Consider the following 21,672-nt stretch of genomic DNA (forward strand, 5'->3'; position numbering starts at 1 on the left):
GGATTTCAGGAGCCAGATTGCTAGATTCAGTTGTGCTGGATCAGGATGCCTTATCTCTCCATGGTTCTTTCTGTGTTAGCAGCTTTGGAGAGAGATGTAATTTTTGGTTTAGAACTACTGAGAGTTCGAATAGTGTTGTGAACAATGGTTGCCGTGCCCATGTGGGAGCAAGTAGGATTATTTTGAGAGACTGTTGTTTGAGCTTGCGTACTACTAGTGGAATGAGTGGGAGTGGCGGAAAAGGGTAGGCAAATCTGCATGACCAGTTCATCCATATCGCATTGCCCTTGGACAACAGTGGTGGGAACCTGGCAGCAAAGGTTGGGCATTTTGCGTTTGCATGTGTGGCGAACAGATCTATGTCTGGTTGGCCCCACATCCGGAAGAAAGGTTGAAGAACTTACGGATGAAGTTCTCATTCATGTATTTGTTGAGTGTGACAACTTAACAGATCCAGTATCTGATTGTTCACCCCTGGAAGATGTTCTGCTAGCAGATATATGTTTTGTGGAATGGCCCATCTCCATATACTGTGCGCTAGGTGAGACAGCTGCAAAGAATGTGTCCCTCCTTGTTTCTGTATGTAATACATTGCTGTTATATTGTCTGTGCGGACTATGACAGTGTTGTCGAGGAGATGTGCTTGGAAAGATTTTAGCGCTAGAAATATTGCCAGTAATTCTAGGTAATTGATGTGGAGCAGTTTTTGTTGAGTGGTCCACTTGCCCTGAATTGTGTGGTTTAGGAGATGAGCTCCTGTAACGACTGGGTTTTTGGATTACTCGGTGGCCATCTATAATGGCTACCTCAGCCGTCACGTAATTTCCCTCTTCTCAGGCCACTATTTACAAGATACTTAGAAGACTCGCCTGAGAAGACGATTATTAGCTATTTACAAGGATACATTTACAAAGGTACAACTAACGTCTAAGGGATCCCTTATCTTATATTTACATAGAGCTCTGAGTACTTACCTGATTTAAAGTCGCCAGACTGTTACTCACCTGATTTAAAGTCGCCAGACTGTTACTCACCTGATTTAAAGTCGCCAGACTGTTACTCACCTGATTTAAAGTCGCCAGACTGTTACTCACCTGATTTAAAGTCGCCAGACTGTTCCCTAACTCTTGGGGTCAATTCTATTCTACACTTCCTGTTGGTATACCTTTTGTCCGCCAGCAGGATATCGTATCATGGACGGCGGCACACCTATAGCGTGCCGACGCTAATAACTAGTCCTCAATTTAGAAGAGTTGTAGCATTGTAATATCTGAGAGTTCCCTCCAGTCAAAGGCTACTCTATCTCCCATGTCTCAGTTACCTGCTAGAAGGGTCCAACTCACCTTCTAACCTGCCAGTATCTGGTTGAAGAAAAAGGTTAGTCCTGTCTAAGAAACAACACTCAAATATCGGTATTGGACATTATTGCTTTTATTCTCTACTTAGACATAATCATAATCATAGAAAGTTAGACATTATCACAAGTAGTCTGCATCTACAACCTAAAAGGGAGGAAAGGTGTACGATTATTAGATATATGTACTCTACACTAACTCAGAACGCCTCACCTTATACGTGCGTCTTTCCATCTCAGCAGCGGAGCTGATCCCTCTCTCCCTCTCGGGTCTTCACTCGCTTTCGAGGCTCTGCTCTCCCACTCTGGCTCACGGATACACGTCTGCACCGCTACACCTCGTCTACGCTGCCTTGGCTCTGAAACTCAAACCCTCTTCTGGATTACGTTTCGGCTTCTACCACTCCTGCAGTTTGAATCTCACAGGGCTCTTGATTTCTTCCTCCTCTTAATTACAAGCTAGTAGTTAATCACCAGCTCTTTGAACATCTTCATCTGTCTGCTCCGCACGTAGCTCTCTCTCCCTTGTCTCACTACTCTTCGATAATATATCTCTCCCTTTCTCTACGGAAATTTCCAGTCCTAGGCCGACTCCCACCGAATTCCTGTACCAGCCTCCGGGGTCCCACGCCGTTAGCAGTGGCCACCTGCGTATTGCGTCTACTACCAGGGAGCAAAATACATTCTTTCGATAAGAGCCGGTCTCGGCCGGTTTCTAACTAGTGAATAATAGTTCTTTTCTAAACATGCCCTTTGCTCTCCAAGCGCCTCACACAGACGAGTCATCCATCTAAAATGGATGAGACAGTCATCCAAAATGGCTGCTCTCTGGTTTTGGGCCTACTGGCCTGACTATCGATTAAAAGGCATTAAACCCTAATAAAGCACTCGGTTAAACCCCTATTTCTAAATAGAAGGGTTATTTAAACTAAATGATAGCATCATATAGTCGACATCATCCCCAGAAATAATCCGGGTGGTACATTCCACTCCCGACTATTTATGCTATCGTTGAAGGAGTTAATTAGATAAAGTAGAAAGATAAGTATTTATGCAACATGTATATCATTAGAAGAATAATAGGACGCAATGCTAAAAGATCTATTCATAGTCTTTGGGCGGAACATCTTTAGAAAGGATGGTATACATTGGATACAACAACAAATTGCAATCAGAACACATATCACCAAAAGGATGACACCTAAAAATTTGTCGTACAGAATGAAAATCTGGTATCCAGCTAAACAGCCAATCAAGCCATCCAATGTCTACATGTTTTCCAACTTCTTCAGTTAATTCATGTAATTTGTTAAGATGTGATCTAATAGATTGGGAATGGTCAGATAAATTAAAACAACACAAGCCCTCAAAATCAGAACAGCCGTGGTCATGCTTTAGAAGTAAATAGTCAATCGCAACTCTATTTTGTAAAATAGCACGGCGTTCCCCTTGATTGTCTAATAACAAATCAGTTAAAATTTTAGAGGTACTGTTAAGTGATTTCACCATCCAGCATGCCATCTTGCCGATGGTTTTTGCATTGTATACAGAAAGAGCAGGAACACCTATAAAGGAGATTGCTAAACTAAGGTATTCGGTTTTAGAATATAAATGTATTGAGGAATCACAGTCACTGGATAGCATGACATCACGTGTCACACGGGACGAACTCATTGCATCAGGGGGAAATAGCAACAGACTCAATCTTGTTAGGGCACAGGGGCCACCTGTTATATTAGCGGGAATATAGGACCAAGATCTGTTACCGCAAGAGAAAAGCCATCCAGTCGGTAACGAGACATGATAATAATGGCTTGCAGCCACTATTATGCGCTCACATTTCATATTATTATCAAAAGAGGTACAGGAGTGTTCCGTCCTGGTGTGGCACAAGATTGTCTCATGGGTTGTAAATGATGTTGTACCTTCTAATCTCAATTGGGCACATTTGCCTATAAATCTAGGGTTACATGTCAAATTATAACAAATGTCACCTTTAGTAATATTAAATGTCAATATTTGAAAAGCACGTGGAGGTTCTGGATCAATTAGGACCGTACACGAAACACAGTAAGTATATGGGGTAAAATCAAGGTAAATGAAATCTGGATGAGTGTTGGTGACATTGAAAAAATGAATAAGGGAGGTAGTCGATATCGGAACAGCCACAAGACATGTGGCAAGGAGGTCATTAACGGACCTCTTAGGGTCCAGGCAGAAATGGGAAGAGTTGCTGATGGAGTGGGCCAAACTGGCCCAAAAGTTCGTAGTAACATCCCACGCAGCATTGGGTCGACGTTCTCTGTCCATGTAGTTAGCCCGATCCCGGACCCTTTCTTGACTCTCGTCGCAGTAGACCCACGGGAGTCCAACGATGACACATCCGGCAGCAGCAATCCATGTAATGATCTGTAATTCAAATAACGCGCATCATTATTCTCGCAAGTAACATTTATCAGCCGGAACTACATTCCAGCTTTCTTGCCCTGGCCTCATCACTAGTATTGTATTATCAGATCCAGTTGCAATAATTTTGGCCTGTTCAGGGGGATTATTTGGTGATTGCACCCATACTCTAGCTCCAGGATTATTAGTGGAACCAAAGCCACCTGTACCACGTATTGTCAGCAGAGTCGGGGCTGCACCTTTCTGAATCTCACCACTGAATACAGGCATGATAACCAATTGGGCAATTCTATCACTCTTCTTAATCGTGATTTCAGAATCACCACTGTTCAACAGGATCACTTTGAGTTCTCCTTGGTAATCACTGTCGATCACACCTCCAAGCACCTGAATACCTTTTAAGGCCAAACCAGATCTCGGAGCAATCAGACCAAAACATTCTTTAGGTATTTGAACACCTATTCCTGTTTCAATTATGGTAATGCTATTAATTTGTAGAGTAGCATCTTTTAAAGAGTGCAGGTCTAAGCCTGCAGATCCAGGGGTAGCTCTGCATGGAGCCAAGGCTCCAGGGGTAATTTCCCAATAGGATACTGTACTGGTCACTGTGTTGGGTTTAACCTCAATTGCTGGAGGGAATAAACGCATTAGAGGAGAGTTAGCATACAAATACGGTTGATTATTCAAAATTAACATAGCATCAGATAAATGATCTCTCCAATTCTTGTAGGTACCCTCTGACAATTTACGTAATTGATCTTTCAGTAATCCGTTCATCCGCTCAATCAGACCGGATGCTTGAGGATAATACGGTATATGAAACACCCACTCGATATTATTTTCTGCACAATAATTTTTCACTAATCTTCCTTTAAAATGAGAGGCATTGTCAGATTGCACCTGAAGTGGAGTACCATAGTACAATGTAATCAAATCTAAAGTTTTCATGGTATTGACTTGTGTGGCATTTTTACAAGGAAAAGCGATTAAATAACCGCTAAAAGTGTCCACGACCGTGCACACATACTGACAATTTCTACTCATTGGTAAGGGGCCTATATAGTCTATCTGCCATATCTGAGCAGGAGACTTTCCTCTATGTAGTTGTCCTTTCACTATTCGGGGCACCTCTCTATGTCGGGAGTGCTGGCATATGGGACAATGAAGTACAGCTGTTTTAATTAAATTTAGAGGAATATAAATGCCTCTCTCAGCAGCCCACCTGCTAGTAATTTTCTCGCCATAGTGTCCTGCTTTTTGGTGAGCCCATTTTGCCAAGCCTGCCAGATCAGAATCTCGTTGGTCCACCACTGCTTCACGAATTTTAGAGTGCTCATCTGCAACATTATTAAATAATTTATCTAAAGAGTCAATAGGTGTATGAGCATCAACATGGAAAACAGTTACCTCACTTTGAGGAAGGAACTCCCAGATCTCCCGCCACAACTCTTTGCCCCAAATTTCCTTGTTATGAATCTTCCAATCATGTGATTTCCAAGTGGGTAACCACACCACTAGTCCATTTGCGGTGGACCATGAATCAGTAAAGATATAACATTTTCCGGGCAATTCCTGTTTTAGAATTTGATAAACAGCATATAATTCTGCAAACTGGCTACTTTGCCCTTCACCAGTAGTACTCAATAATTTTTGTGTCGTGGGGTTATAGGAAACAGCTTTCCAATGTCTCTTCTCTCCTATGTACCTGGCTGAACCATCCGTAAACCAAACGTGTTTTCTATCCTCCGCGGACAGATCATCGAATGGCTTACCCCATTTAACAGGTGATTCCTGTATTATAGGTACGGAGCACTCATTCTCTTTCTCTGAAAGCGGCGCCTGCGCCACTTTTTCATGCAACATTGCCACTCCTCTTGGGCCCACTCGAGCCCGATCTTGTATGTACCATTTCCACTTCACTATGCTCATTTCCTGAGCGTGACCAATTCTATGGGTTTTAGGCGAACTCAAGACCCATTGCATAATAGGAATCTCCGGTCTCAGTACCACATCATGTCCTAGTGTCAATTGCTCAGTGTCCACTAAAGCCCAGTAACACGCAAGCAGCTGTTTCTCAAAAGGTGTATAACGCTCACCCGCGTCTGGTAGCTTTTTGGTCCAGAAACCCAGAGGTACTTTAGTATTGCCTTGCTTCTGCCACAAACTCCAGTTTGCATACATCTCTTGTACAGACACATTCAAATCCACATCACCATCGCGTACTGGCCACAAGTCTAAGGCATGCTGAATTGCTTCTTTCGCCAATTCAAATGCATCTTGCTGTGCTTTGTTCCATTCAAACACATTCTTTTTACGGGTAACTTTGTACAAAGGGGCCAGAATCTGACTCAAATGCGGAATATGTTGGCGCCAAAAGCCAAATAAACCAATGAATTTCTGGGCTTCTTTCCTATTTTTAGGGGTTGCAAATTCTGCAATTTTCTGTCTCACTTGAGGAATTACTTCTCTGTTTCCCTCATTCCAATGAATACCTAAAAATTTAACATGTTGCGCTGGACCCTGCAATTTATCAGGATTAATCTCCCAGCCTTTGCTCTGTAAATGTGCAATGATTTGTTCAAATTGAATTCGCACCTGATCTTGTGTTTCACCTTGAATCATTATATCATCAATATAATGACACACCTGTACTTTGGGATCAACAGTCACCTCATCTAAATGTTCTGCCACTATTCGATGACATATCGTCGGACTATGTAAATAGCCCTGGGGCAGGCGTCTGAACGTCATTTGACGGCCATTCCACGAAAAACTGAATTGTTCCTGACATTCGGGTGCAATTGGAATTGAAAAGAAAGCATTAGCAATATCAATGGTTGCATACCATGTTCCTGAATGTTTCTGAATTCTCTCAATCAACGTGATAACATCAGGAACTGCAACAGTCAAAGGAGGTGTATGTTTATTTAATTCTCGATAATCAACAGTCATGCGCCAAGAATTATCACTCTTACGGACCGGCCAAACAGGATTGTTCCAAGCCGAAGTAACAGGGATTATGACTCCTGCGTCCATTAGATCTTGTATGGTAGCACTGATCTCATCGTGCCCACCGGGAATGCGGTACTGTTTCATTGAAACCACTTTTGTGGCTTGAGGAATCTGAATGGGAGGCATTGTTAAACGCCCCACTCTCACAATTTTGGTTGATATGTAAGAAGTATGTCCAAACTTATAACATCCATCATCCAAATGCAATGTCATACCTTTTAAAATATCGATGCCAATTATATATTCATCAAGAGGTACCACCAATACATGATACTCTTTCCGGGGATTTCTTCCAATTTTTAGCTCAAGTTTAGTTTGTATCGCGGGGGTCTCTTTACCACCTAGTCCAGTAATCGTGTAACCCTGTCCTTTAAACTTTTTAGGATTTCCAGAAATTAGAGTGGCCTCCGCTCCGGTATCTACCAATGCTCGGGCCCTCTGTATATTTCGATGTCTCCAATATATTTCAATATCTACATAAGGCCTATGGTCTCTGCGAGACCAATTTCGCACTGGAGCTTGACCTACTTCCTAGTCTCTTTTACCATGTTCTCGCGCCCAAGACAAATCAGGATACAGACTCTCATATCTTTTAGGTAAAGACGCCTCCCTTTCATACCCTTTATTCTCAAGAAAAGGATTTTTGTCACTCATGAAGTATTGTGAACCTCTTTCATTAGGTCGTGTGTATTTATCTCTCATCCGCACTTCTGGGGATTGTTCTCTCTCTCTCTCTCTCTCTCTCTCTCTCATGAACACTATCTCTTTCCCTCCGGGTATGAGACGATTCATCTCGTGTTCTATCCCACTCTCTTTCTCTCCCCCTCTCTCTCTCACTCTCTCTCTCTCTCACACGAGATGTGCCGGTATCATTACCACTGTCATCAGAACGGTCGTGGCCCAGGTCTTGTTTACGAACCTTCCGAGCACCTTCCTTCCTATCCAAGCCGCGCTCACGAAACATGGCCCACAACACATCATTGGGCTGGTCTTGTATTTCTTTCTCACGGGCACCATCCCGCAGCAGAGCCATGTACATGTCACGTCTAGAGAATTTAAAATCAGCATAGCGACTTCCCGGACGAGACTGCCGTTCAGGTTTAAACCATTCACCCAACTCTCCAAGTTCACGCACAGCCTCAATCACGTCAGACAAAGGATTACCAGTCTGATTAATCAACAAAGTCATCATTACTTGTTTGTAAGCAGGAGGAGATGTACGAATAATTCTGTTCCTCATGAAGGATTAAGCACACCATCCATCAAGCGATGCGCCGTACCCAAAAAGACAGCGGTCTTCATGCACTCCTCTTTCAATCGCTGAGAAGCATCTCTCAAAGTGTACCACTGCTTGTCATTCAGAGGCCAATCAGATTCAGTAGGGTATTTACGATTACAACCATCAACCGCTAACTGTAAAAGATTAGTCTGAGCATTGTTATTGTAATGGCGAAAAGACTCCTGAATAGTAGAGTCAGTACTCAACGTACAAAACTTCATAGCATCACCATGATCTAACGAGATACCTGAAGCACCAGTGTCAAAAAGACGGACCATCCAAGTCAATAAGGATTCACCCGACCTCTGCCGGAAGCGATCCAAAATGTCATTTAACTCTTGTTGTGTGTAATCTTCCAGGCTGTCAAGAGGAATACCATGGGGAGCATTAGGATTACCCTGTAGCTTACGTCGGTGAATCGGATGAGCAGACACATCAGTGGGACCCTTTGACGGGTCCCGAGAAGTAACATTAGAAGGCGTATTTGCCGCAGTCTCATCATTAGAGGACAAAGAATCAGATGAATTCCAAATATCACCATCCCATTCATCGGGATTCCAATCAAGCCCTGCCTTCGCAACAACCATACGCACTTTTTTGGTACTAACCCTTCCACGTCTGTGCTTATATTTGTACCTCGCAATGCGGACAGCAGCCCTTTCGGCCACAGCCTGATAAGTGTCAAGTTTGTCAGCAAGCAGTTTATTTTGACAACGCAAAAGAGTAATCTCATTCTTAACTTCAACATATTGTTCTTCCAAAGTCTTATTTTCAGTCAACAATCGAGCACAAGCCTCATGAACAATTCTATATGCATGCAATAAAATCCAACCTCTCCGACCAACGAGAGGAAGCTCAGAATTCTGTACAATCGGGACTTTTTGCAAGCACGCAACCACCTGAGCCGGATCAGCACGCTCCAAGGTAGAAGTCCAACTTTCACTCAAACCTGTGGAATTAGCCCACTCACGCGCAAGCGCTTCATAAGCAGAAGCCCCCCAACCAGGAATATCAACAGGCACATGAAAAGTCGGTTTCACTTTCTTCGAAAACATGATCACAAATAAAACGAAACAACAGCAATGAAAAACTGTACAAAAAATCAAATATATAAAAAATTAAACACGGCGAGAACCCACTGCGCCTCACATAAGATCACAAAGGCATTCCCGCACCAATAGAACGGAAATGGTTCGTGACGCCAAGTGTAACGACTGGGTTTTTGGATTACTCGGTGGCCATCTATAATGGCTACCTCAGCCGTCACGTAATTTCCCTCTTCTCAGGCCACTATTTACAAGATACTTAGAAGACTCGCCTGAGAAGACGATTATTAGCTACTTACAAGGATACATTTACAAAGGTACAACTAACGTCTAAGGGATCCCTTATCTTATATTTACATAGAGCTCTGAGTACTTACCTGATTTAAAGTCGCCAGACTGTTACTCACCTGATTTAAAGTCGCCAGACTGTTACTCACCTGATTTAAAGTCGCCAGACTGTTACTCACCTGATTTAAAGTCGCCAGACTGTTACTCACCTGATTTAAAGTCGCCAGACTGTTCCCTAACTCTTGGGGTCAATTCTATTCTATACTTCCTGTTGGTATACCTTTTGTCCGCCAGCAGGATATCCTATCATGGACGGCGGCACACCTATAGCGTGCCGACGCTAATAACTAGTCCTCAATTTAGAAGAGTTGTAGCATTGTAATATCTGAGAGTTCCCTCCAGTCAAAGGCTACTCTATCTCCCATGTCTCAGTTACCTGCTAGAAGGGTCCAACTCACCTTCTAACCTGCCAGTATCTGGTTGAAGAAAAAGGTTAGTCCTGTCTAAGAAACAACACTCAAATATCGGTATTGGACATTATTGCTTTTATTCTCTACTTAGACATAATCATAATCATAGAAAGTTAGAAATTATCACAAGTAGTCTGCATCTACAACCTAAAAGGGAGGAAAGGTGTACGATTATTAGATATATGTACTCTACACTAACTCAGAACGCCTCACCTTATACGTGCGTCTTTCCATCTCAGCAGCGGAGCTGATCCCTCTCTCCCTCTCGGGTCTTCACTCGCTTTCGGGGCTCTGCTCTCCCACTCTGGCTCACGGATACACGTCTGCACCGCTACACCTCGTCTACGCTGCCTTGGCTCTGAAACTCGAACCCTCTTCTGGATTACGTCTCGGCTTCTACCACTCCTGCAGTTTGAATCTCACAGGGCTCTTGATTTCTTCCTCCTCTTAATTACAAGCTAGTAGTTAATCACCAGCTCTTTGAACATCTTCATCTGTCTGCTCCGCACGTAGCTCTCTCTCCCTTGTCTCACTACTCTTCGATAATATATCTCTCCCTTTCTCTACGGAAATTTCCAGTTCTAGGCCGACTCCCACCGAATTCCTGTACCAGCCTCCGGGGTCCCACGCCGTTAGCAGTGGCCACCTGCGTATTGCGTCTACCACCAGGGAGCAAAATACATTCTTTCGATAAGAGCCGGTCTTGGCCGGTTTCTAACTAGTGAATAATAGTTATTTTCTAAACATGCCCTTTGCTCTCCAAGCGCCTCACACAGACGAGTCATCCATCTAAAATGGATGAGACAGTCATCCAAAATGGCTGCTCTCTGGTTTTGGGCCTACTGGCCTGACTATCGATTAAAAGGCATTAAACCCTAATAAAGCACTCGGTTAAACCCCTATTTCTAAATAGAAGGGTTAATTAAACTAAATGATAGCATCATATAGTCGACATCATCCCCAGAAATAATCCGGGCGGTACAGCTCCCCAGCCGGTGAGTGATGTGTCTGCTGTTAACACTATCTGTGGAACTGGTTCTAGGAACGGCGCCCTCTGGAGAGGTTTTGTGTGTTCCACCACGGCAGAGAGCGATGAATGCAGCTGTCTACCAACACCAGATCTGTCAGTTGACCTTGAGCCTGGTTCCACTGACGTGCTAAGCATTCTTGTAAAGGACGCATCTGAAGTCTTGCATAAGGTACAATGAAAATGCAAGAGGCCATCATTCCTATGAGCTGCATAAATACTCGTGCTGGGAGAAAGTGTTGGGACTGAAACTTGGCGATGAGGGTTTGCATATTGGCTATCCTGACTGGATTGGGGTATGCTAGAGCTTTGGAAGTGTCTATTGTGGCTCCTAGATACTGATGTATGTAGGGGGGTTGAAGGTGTGACTTGGTGTAGTTTACTGTGAACCCCAAGTTGTCTAGCAGCTGGATGGTTTGAGAAGTGTGGTGAGCACACTGGTTGTAGGAATTAGCTTTTATCAGCCAGTCATCGAGGTATGGAAATACATGGATTTGTGGTCTTCTTAAGTGTGCTGCTGCTACTGCAAGGCACGTTGTGAACACTCTGGGTGCTGTGGTCACCCCGATTGGAAAGACTTTGAACTGATAGTGTTGGCCGTCCATTGTGAACCTTAGGTACTTCCTGTGAGCAGGGTGTATGGGAATATGGAAGTAGGCGTCCTTAAGATCTAGTGTGGCAAGGAAGTCGCCTTGTTGAAGTAGTGGAAAGACCTGTTGAAGAGTTATCATATGAAAATGATCTGACTGTATGTAGAGATTGAGAGATCTTAGGTCTAGTATTGAACCCGAAGGTTCCGTCTTTTTGGGGGATTAGGAAGCACAAGGAGTAAATGCCTGTTCCTTGATGTTGTGTGGGGCTGGTCCTATTGCATACTTTTGAAGCAGCAAGAGAACTTCCTGTTTGAGGAGTGTTAGATGTTCCGTGGACATTGGACGCTGCTTGGGTGATATGTTGGGGGGAGTTGCAGTACGTTCCAGGCAGTAACCATACTTGATAATTTGTCTTACCCACTTGTCTGTAGTGATGGAAATTCAGACCGGTACGAACTGTGAGAGTCTCCCTCCGACCGGATTGGAATGGTCTGGAGGGAGTGGAGGTACGTCAATGTTTATTAGTGGGAGAGGCGCGAGTGTTGTTGTTACCTCAGGCCCTTCCTTTGTTATTTCCCCTGTACCCACCTCTCAAATATCCCTTTTTGGGGGATGTGTGTGTGGGGTTTTTGTAGGAAGTAGAAGCAGTGTCAGCACTGATGTTTTTGGATGCTCCTCTGTAGAAGGAACGTCGAAAGGAACCTCATGCGGATGGAGACTGGAATGCTCCCATGGATTCAGCAGTTTCCGTGTCCTTTCATTTTTTCTAAAGCTGTATCCAAAGCTGGGCCAAAAAGTTGTTCTTGATTGAACGGCTGATTGAGGGTATTAGTCTTTACCTCTTGTTTGAAGCCAGAAATGCGCAACCAGGCATGTCTTCTTAGTAACACACTAGTGTTAATGGATCTAGATGCGGTGTCTGCTACATCGAGGGCACACTTAATTTATGCATTAGTTATTAGTAGGCTTCCCTGTTTTCAGTTTCTATTTTGGGTAAATTCTGGTGGTGTTTTGTCAGTGTTTTCCAGTGATTTCAATACCTGAAAAAAACAGTGCTTTTCAGTGATTTCAAATTTTCGCGCCATAAAAAACAACTGACACGGTGTTTTTCCGGTGTTTATGAAACGCTTTGCTTTTATTTTGCTGGCTTTCTTCAATGATGCATGGCATATAGACAGTGCATGTACGTGTATATGAAGTTCAAATACATTTTCACAAGTCAAATTTATTGTAGTAGACCATACAATATTTCTTCAGAGATTCTTTAGTCATTCGTGCTCTCTCTTTCCTTCCCATGTACACTTTTATTTGTGAAAATGCCCTCTCAACATTGGCACTTGAGACTGGCAACGCCAAAACAGCCAGTACACAACTTGCCAACTCTGGCCACTGACGTAGCTTCCCATGCCAGTACTGGTGCACCTCAAGGTTGACATTCTCTGGGACAGGTTCTGCAACATACGCGTTGAACTGGGTGCACATGCCCTCAGAGGTATTAAAGCGGTCAAAAATGAAGCTGTACTTTGAAAAGTCCGGAGAAAATTCCCCTTTACGGAATGGATCTAACACTTGTGCAGCGTACCAAAGTGAGGCTTCATTAACTTCAAACGCCATGGTTGGTGAAGGGACATTTCTATGCATCATAGCTAGCCATTTCTCATGCATGGTAAAATAAAATTTCCTGAATTGATCTTCAACACTTCTTTGCTTCCCAAGTGGCAAGCATTCTAACAGGGAACATGTTGCAGTGCCAAAGTCACTAAAAGTGTCGTCTAGCCTACTCTCGAGGAGATGTTTGACATCAACACCAATTATACTGAACACTTGGTACACAAGGGTGTTTTCTGACTCTAGTTTTTTTATTATGTCCACTACAGCAGTCATGTTTTCCTGCAAAAATCTAAGGATGCAGTACAGTGTACTTTTCTTGACATCACTATCAATATGCACCCGAAGATCCTCACATTTCTTGCCTTTTGCATCATCACTAAGCAAAAATTCAGTAAGGGGTCGCCACATAGATAATATTGCATTCACGGCCTCTAGTACTGAGAACCACCTACTAAATGACACAGTTGGGATGGTTCTTTCTTTGCTGCCACACAAAACACAAAATGAGAAATATTTGCGTTTGAGTTCCCGCGCATAACGAAACAGTGCGCCTGAATGTACTACAAAATCAATAGCATTCTTCATCAGCTCAGAAGATTGTAATGCTGCTTTCAGCATACCATCTAGCAAGTGGCAAGGATCTCTCACAGGGAAACACTTCAGCTCAGGCATTGCTTTTGATAGGTCATCACATAACTTTTTCATATAAGTAGCTGAATCGCTGCAAATACAAACAATGTCACTCCAATCTTTGTTAAACTTGGTAAGAACTCTCTGCAGCAGCATTCCAAGTGACACTGCGTTGCATGTTTCCAGTACATCCAGATCTGCCATGATGGTACGTCTGTGCCATCCATTTTTTGCATCACAAAATGTGATTAGCACTGCCACTGCTGGGTCGCCACGCATCTCTGGGGTTTCATCAATGGTAACAGAGATCTTCACATCACCTTGGAGTAACTCTGAAATATGTTCAATATCTGCAAGGAACACCTCTGGTAGGTATTTCTCATACATTTGTGTTGTTTTTGGTAATGTTTTGAATGCTGGTGCACGCTTGCGGAATAGATTCCCAATCGGTCCATCAGCTTGGTGTAAGCTGGTTCCAGATTGCACTAGGGCACGTACAAATTCATGTGCCACATCCTTTTCTTCCTCACGTTTTCTTTTGAAGCGGGTCATTGTCTCAGCAAGAGACATCTGGCAAAGGCTGTCGCTATTAGGTGGCTCTTTCAATTTCAAGTGGGTCTTGGTGACAAGATGTTCAGCAATTCGGCTTGCAGTTTTCCCACTTACTATTGGGACAGTCACTCTGCAAAACCTGCAAATTAACATCTTTTGGCCACGCACTTCTTCAACCATGAAATCTTTGTTTTCCAGCACATAATCTTCTGCCGTCTTTATTCTGCGGGGCATTCTGTTCTGCGCAAAGTAGATCATAAAAAAAGACACTTAGAAACCGGTTGTGTACTGTTGAGAAAATGATGCCACTGAACAGGCTGCCAACCAATTGGTGAAATTGAAGAACACATATTTGAGGCATAGCATAAGGATCCATTTTATCTTTAGCTTTTGATTTAAAACTTTAAAAATCTGTATCCTAGGTACCCTAAATGCTTATTAACCATCATGCTTTAAAAAAAGAATTCGTTTCTGGATGTATGCAAATTAGCTAACCTCCATCTTGCCTAAAAGTGATTAATACTTGGTGGTCGAAAGCCCTCAGGCCAATTTCACGCTTTATAAAATTGCAAAGGAATGCAATGTATATACAGATGCAGGTCAGGTAACCTATTGTCAGGAGAATGTTCAGCTTAATGAAAGTGGAATGTTGAATCCATATGTGTCCAGTATGAAACATTCAAATACAGTTCAACAGTAATAACGACCAGTGGTGTAAATATACTTACATAGCTCCCAGACGCGCAACTACAGTCAAATTTCGGGGTGGAGGGGTGGATTCTTCCAGCAATTGGCAGAATGGAGATGCAGGGGTTCTAAGAAGGGGTGAAATCAAGAAAGCCTTGTTAAGTAAAATGTTCTTGTTGGATAAGCAAAATATGAAATACAAGGCAAACAATACAGAATAGATTGGTCAGAGCGCACTGCACACAATCACCACCACTGCTTCAACGAAGGTACACAACTCTCATGAGTTGGGGGAGGTCCGTTTTAAAAATGTAAAACTCAATGGAATTGGACATTTGCTACAATGTGTTTAACCTAGCGCTTGAGACCGTACTTTGCTATCGCAGCGCTGTGTCTGGCAGATGCTCTTTCTGTATGTGTTCCAGTCCTTAAACAGAAGGGGGAACGGAGACCATGCAGGGGATCGATCATGTGCATTTGTGCACGCTTCCCCCCCCCGAAGGTGTCCCCTGGCTGAAACACAAAAGTCTATTGATGGCCAACTTAATGGTGGTCCTCATTTATCGACCTCAGAAGGATGTTAGAATGGGTGGACCTGCCGGGATTTACCTGAGCCATAGGGTCAAACACAGTCCTCATACAGTGGATGCAATAGTCTGCTAGTAACTACACCCGTACCTTCATTCTACAAGGGGAGTTTGCTTTTCCCCCTCTTTTTTTATTAACAAGGAATGCCACGCATGCAGCGCTCCCTCACTACCGAATAATAATGACCTGCACTGGCAAGATGAGGGGAACACAGGTGTATATCGCCTGCAACATTCCAGCTTTCGTATCTGAAAATAATAACCCTGAGTCCCAGCGGCTAATTAATACCACCAAGACGATGAACGAGTGGGGACACTTTGGGGCTTCAGCAAGGACATGCGTGCAGTCGCTGCATCTGTTGGCCTCGCGACATTCATTTACACCAAAGCACATTTTAACTGTGCAAAATTGACTGTCTGATGCTAAGCTCCCCATTCTAAGAAGGGGTGAAAAACAAGAAAGCCTCAACAAGTAAAATGGTCTTGTACAGACCCGTGAAGTACTCGGGTGCGGCTGCAGTTAAACAGACGCCAAAACACATTAGCTCCTCTCCCCCCCACGTGAGTCCGGCAGGGGGCCTGGTGTTTCTCTGGCCCTTTGGCCTTTCACACCTCGGCCCCCCATTCTCGTGTCTGCCTTCGCCCCCTGCACTCTGGCGCTCATGTAAAGCGCTCTGAAACCTCTGCGTTTTGTGTCCCCGCATTTCAGCAAACTCTCACATGCTGCCTGTAAAACTGCACATAGAGGCACAAATGTAGGTGTGGGATGCACAGAAAAATGCTAATCCTAAGCAGAAGCAGAGAACGTCAATTATGGCGATGTTGCGGTGAAAGCATGCACCGTACACATTTAGTCTTGCAAAACAGTGGCCTAATTGTAGGTGATGGACACCGGTGCACCTCCATGACAACACCAGTTTATGCGGACATCTTCCACCAGTGGCAATATTCCCACTCAGCCATTTTAGGGCAAATGAGGTCAGGAACAAAAAGCAGCGGTGAAGCCAGTTAGGCTGTGCCCTTTTTGCGATATAGTAGAAAGGCCTTACTTTGTGAAATCTCAGATCATCATTATCGCATGACATAGACAAATAATAATATACTTGGTGCAGAGGCAAAGCAGCAGCTTCTGAAAACGAACAGTGCCTTCAAGTGCTTCTTAACTGTAGGAAAGAAGGTAAAGTAGGACTGGTCGATAGGACAATGCAGGATATAATAACAGTGCATGCTGACCTGTACAGCAATGCCCCTGCACCACCTCTCTGTGGACCCGTTTCATAATGCTAGTAAAAAGTCTACTTCAGTCCTGCAAAAGGTACCCAAGAAAAAGCGCACTTAGAAAGTGTGTGGAGTCGCTCACAGTTTCATTGCGAAGCAGCGCAATAGAGCATCAGAGCAAACATAAGGTCATACTGGCAAAATGAGAAGGAATACTAACTAGTCGACGATTTCCCCTTGCATTTCACTAAAATGGGAAATGCAATATCCTGCAGAGTGTTTGAGATAAGTCCCAAATGTCCATGCATTAGTAGTGGTCCCAAAGCAAGACTTAAACCTCTTTGCCCTACAAACATAGTACTGGTCGGCTCACTGAACATTAATGCTATGACCCGTGAAGTACTCGGGTGCGGCTGCAGTTAAACAGACGCCAAAACACATTAGCTCCTCTCCCCCCCACGTGAGTCCGGCAGGGGGCCTGGCGTTTCTCTGGCCCTTTGGCCTTTCACACCTCGGCCCCCCATTCTCGTGTCTGCCTTCGCCCCCTGCACTCTGGCGCTCATGTAAAGCGCTCTGATACCTCTGCGTTTTGTGTCCCCGCATGTCAGCAAACTTTCACATGCGGCCTGTAAAACTGCACATAGAGGCACAAATGTAGGTGTGGGATGCACAGAAAAATGCTAATCCTAAGCAGAAGCTGAGAACGTCAATTATGGCGATGTTGCGGTGAAAGCATGCACCGTACACATTTAGTCTTGCAAAACAGTGGCCTAATTGTAGGTGACTGCTGCATCGGCGCGTGGGTTGTTATGCTCAGCACGGGTCATTTAAAATGAGGAGGTGAGCCTGCAGAGGCGGCTGAGGCGCTGTAATTTACAACGAGGCACATTTTAACAAAAGGCCAACCCTGTCCTCCCTCCGCTATTCTGCCCCTGCTTGTAAGGTACAGGGGTCATCAAAGCTGACGATTCTGTAGCAATTTGAAAGTGCGACAAAACACACACTTTCACTTACCAGCTGGGCCTTAGAGCACTTGCAGTACTGGCGGTCGTCCTCTGGTCGTCTTCTTGTCGTCGTGCGGGACTGGAATGTGCTGCGGTGTGCTTCGGTGTGTGGGGCCAGACAAAGTGCGGACAGCATTTTCAATGGAACCTGGCCCCACCCACCAACCACCCACCAACCTTGCCAACCAATGTGTCTCCCCGAATTTAATGGGGGTGACACACATGCCAAACTGCTTTGTTCTCGGCCTAAATTGGAGCTTTTCTTCGAATGCTTTGGCTCCATCAAGTGGCCAAGTGGTGCCATAACAACGAAAATCGGTGACACTCGGGTTAAACCTTATCAGCTGATTTTCACAACGGTAGTGTATTTTCGGGCAGATTCAGTTTTAACCGAATTCCGGACTGGCTAGTTATTAGTTTGCCCTCTTAAATTAAATAATTGGCCTTGGTCTTATATTGGTCAGGTAAATACTGCAATAGGGTTTCAAGTTGGTCGTAATGAGCCCTATCGTACCTGGCAAGTAATGCTTGCGCATTGGCTATCCTCCAATGATTGGCTGCTTGGGCCGCAACTCATTTGCCCGAAGCATCTAATATTTTGGACTCTTTGTCCGGAGGTGGAGCATCCCCGGAGGTCTGAGAGGTGGTACATTTTCTAGCATTGGTCAACACTAGAGAATCTAAAGGGAGTTGACCCTTGATATAGGTGGGATCATTGGGAGTGGGTTTATATTTTTTGTCAATTCTAGGGTTGAGAATTCTAGCCCTCACATGGTCTTTACATATGTCTGGGGCGTGTTTAATGACACCTTTTAACATTGGTAAAGTTTGTACAGTCTTCTGTGACTATGCAAAGTTGTCTATTATGAAGTCTTCCTCTGTGGGGTCCGAATGCATTTGAACACCATGGCACTGGGCAGCCCTGTCGATAAGCTGACTAAACCCAATATTGTCATCTAGGGGAGATGGCTTTGTTGGGTATGCATCGGGATCAGGAAGGTCTGGAGGATCAACTGGGTCATCAATCATCCCATGTGTCCTGTGGTATATCTGTGTCATTATCAGTGAAAGGGTCATTGATTCCTCCACCACCCCCTAAATCATCATCATTTTGTGGTGGTGGTGAGTATGGTGGAAGTATGGGAGAATGTGGAGGAGAGAAAAGCTTAGTTGGAAGAATCAATCAATCAATCAATCAGAATACTTGTAGAGCGCGCTACTTACCCGTGAGGGTCTCAAGGCGTTGAGGGGAGGGGGGTGCTGCTACTGCTCAAAGAGCCAGGTCTTGAGGAGTCTTCTGAAGGCGAGTAGGTCTTGGATCTGCCATATGTGGGTAGGGAGGGTGTTCCAGGTCTTGGCGGCGAGGTAGGAGAAGGATCTGCCGCCGGAGGTCGTTCGTTGGATACGGGGGACAGCGGCGAGGGCGAGGCTGGCGGAGTGGAGCTGGAGGGTGGGGTTGTAGAAGCCGAGTCTGCTGTTCAGGTTGGCTGGTCCGGCGTTGTGGAGTGCTTTGTGTGCGTGGGTAAGGAGCTTGAATGTGATCCTCTTGTCGACGGGGATCCAGTGTAGGTCTCTCAGGTGGGGGGTGATGTGGCTGCGCCGGGGGATGTTGACGATCAGTTGGGAGGAGGCGTTTTGGATGCGTTGTAGGTGTTTGGCTGGGATTCGTGTGCAGAGTGCGTTGCCGTAGTCCAGTCTGCTGCTGACGAGAGCCTGTGTCACCGTTCTTCTTGTTTCGGTCGGGATCCACTTGTAGATCCTGTGGAGCATGCAGAGGGTGTTGTAGCAGGAGGAGAGACGGCGTTGACCAGCTTAGACATGGAGAGGGAGGAGTCGAGGATGAATCCTAGGTTGGGCGCATGGTCGGTGGGTGTTGGTGATGTTCCCAGTGTGGTCGGCCAACAGGAGTCGTCCCAGGCTGAGGGGGTGGGTCCGAGGATGAGTACCTCTGTCTTGTCCGAGTTCAGCTTCAGACAGCTGCTCCTCATCCAGTCGGTGACAGCCTTCATTCCCTCGTGGAGGTTGGTTTTGGCGGTGTGTGGGTCCTTGGTGAGGGAGAGGAAGAGCTGGGTGTCGTCGGCGTAGATGATGTTGAGGTCGTGATTGCGGGCCACTTGTGAGAGGGGGCCATGTAGATGTTGAACAGTGTCGGGCTGAGGGATGAGCCCTGGGGGACGCCGCAGATGATGTCGGTGGCTTCGGATCGGAAGGGTGGGGGGCGGACGCTCTGGGTTCTTCCGGAGACGAAGGACATAGTCAAGGGCCTTCTCTTGGATTCCGGCTTCTAGGAAGCATGTCTTTAGAGTGCGATGGCAGACCATGTCGAAGGTGGCTGACAGGTCCAGGAGGATGAGGGCTGATGTTTCGCCGTTGTCTAGTTGGCGCCTGATGTCGTCTGTGGCTGCGATGAGGGCTGTGTCGGTGCTGTGGTTTCGTCTGAATCCAGACTGGGACGGGTCCAAGATGTTGTTGTCTTCCAGGTGGCGGGCCAATTGTCTGTTGACGATTTTCTCGATGACATTTGCTGGTAACGGGAGCAGGGAGATGGGCCGGAAGTTCTTGAGGTCCTTGGGGTCCGCCTTGGGCTTCTTGAGGAGGGCGTTGATTTCGGCGTGCTTCCAGCTTTCAAGGAATGTCGCTGTTTTGAAGGAGATGGAGATGTTGATGACCTTCCGTGGTTGGGGTGCGATGGCTGCTTCTGCTTTGTTGAATAAGTGGTGTGTGCACAGGTCTGACGGAGATTCTGAGTGGATGGAGTTCTGGAGCTCGTCGGTGAACCAGGTGGCTCTCTTGCTGGCGTGGTTGTTGGATGGTTTCTTGAGCGGGGAGAGGGTGTTGGCGCAGTCGTCGATCCACTGTCTGATGTTGCGGGCTGCGGCATCTGGGTTGGTGGGGTCGGTGGGTGGGTTCTGGGTGAGGGTGGTGATCAGCTGGTCTTCCAGCAGGAGGAGAGGGTCTTAAAGTGAAGTGGCACAGTCTTTTTTATTGTGATACAAAAGGGGATGATGGACGGAGCATTTGAGCAAATCAAACACCCACCCCCAGTCAAATGATCTGGGTTTAATCCACCACCATTCTTTAGCCCACTCAGCCACCCCATTTCAGACATGGCTATATGCAAATCAGTCTGACCCTGTGCCTCATGGGAACAGTACAGCCCGAACTGCCAAACCATGTCTTCCATGGACCGGAAACAAGCATCCTGGGACCGGTTTCGGATTCATAATCCTCATCAGCCAGGCTATCTTGAATCCAGTGGCCAAGTGAGCAAGGGACTCACGTCTGAGCATACCCTGCCACACTTAGGGCGAACAAAGTGATACAAAAGGGGATGATGGACAGAGCGTTTGAGCAAATCAAACACCCACCCCCAGTCAACTGATCTTGGTTTAATCCACCACCATTCTTTAGCCCACTCAGCCACCCCATTTCAGACATGGCTATATGCAAATCAGTCTGACCCTGTGCCTCATGGGAACAGTACAGCCCGAACTGCCAAACCATGTCTTCCATGGACCGGAAACAAGCATCCTGGTACCGGTTTCGGATTCATAATCCTCATCAGCCAGGCTATCTTGAATCCAGTGGCCAAGTGAGCAAGGGAATCACGTCTGAGCATACCCTGCCACACTTAGGGCGAACAAAGTGATACAAAAGGGGATGATGGACGGAGCGTTTGAGCAAATCAAACACCCACCCCCAGTCAACTGATCTGGGTTTAATCCACCACCATTCTTTAGCCCACTCAGCCACCCCATTTCAGACATGGCTATATGCAAATCAGTCTGACCCTGTGCCTCATGGGAACAGTACAGCCCGAACTGCCAAACCATGTCTTCCATGGACCGGAAACAAGCATCCTGGGACCGGTTTCGGATTCATAATCCTCATCAGCCAGGCTATCTTGA

General features: G+C 45.4%; 1 protein-coding gene and 1 long non-coding RNA gene across 2 annotated transcripts; both read right to left on the reverse strand.

Annotated features, from left to right (window-relative positions):
• Positions 1 to 1,415: 1,415 nt before the first annotated feature.
• Positions 1,416 to 15,079, reverse strand: LOC144791120 (uncharacterized). The gene is made up of 2 exons (XR_013602301.1): positions 14,997 to 15,079; positions 1,416 to 3,763 (listed from the first exon to the last, which is right to left on the reverse strand). It is a non-coding gene; the product is annotated as an uncharacterized LOC144791120 (long non-coding RNA).
• On the reverse strand, positions 12,688 to 14,502 carry LOC144792381 (uncharacterized). The gene has a single exon (XM_078667358.1). It carries the CDS (start codon positions 14,500 to 14,502, stop codon positions 12,688 to 12,690), a length of 1,815 nt encoding a protein of 604 aa, XP_078523484.1.
• Positions 15,080 to 21,672: the final 6,593 nt, after the last annotated feature.

This window comes from Lissotriton helveticus, chromosome 11 (genome assembly GCF_964261635.1).
Source record: "Lissotriton helveticus chromosome 11, aLisHel1.1, whole genome shotgun sequence".
NCBI lineage: Eukaryota > Metazoa > Chordata > Amphibia > Caudata > Salamandridae > Lissotriton > Lissotriton helveticus.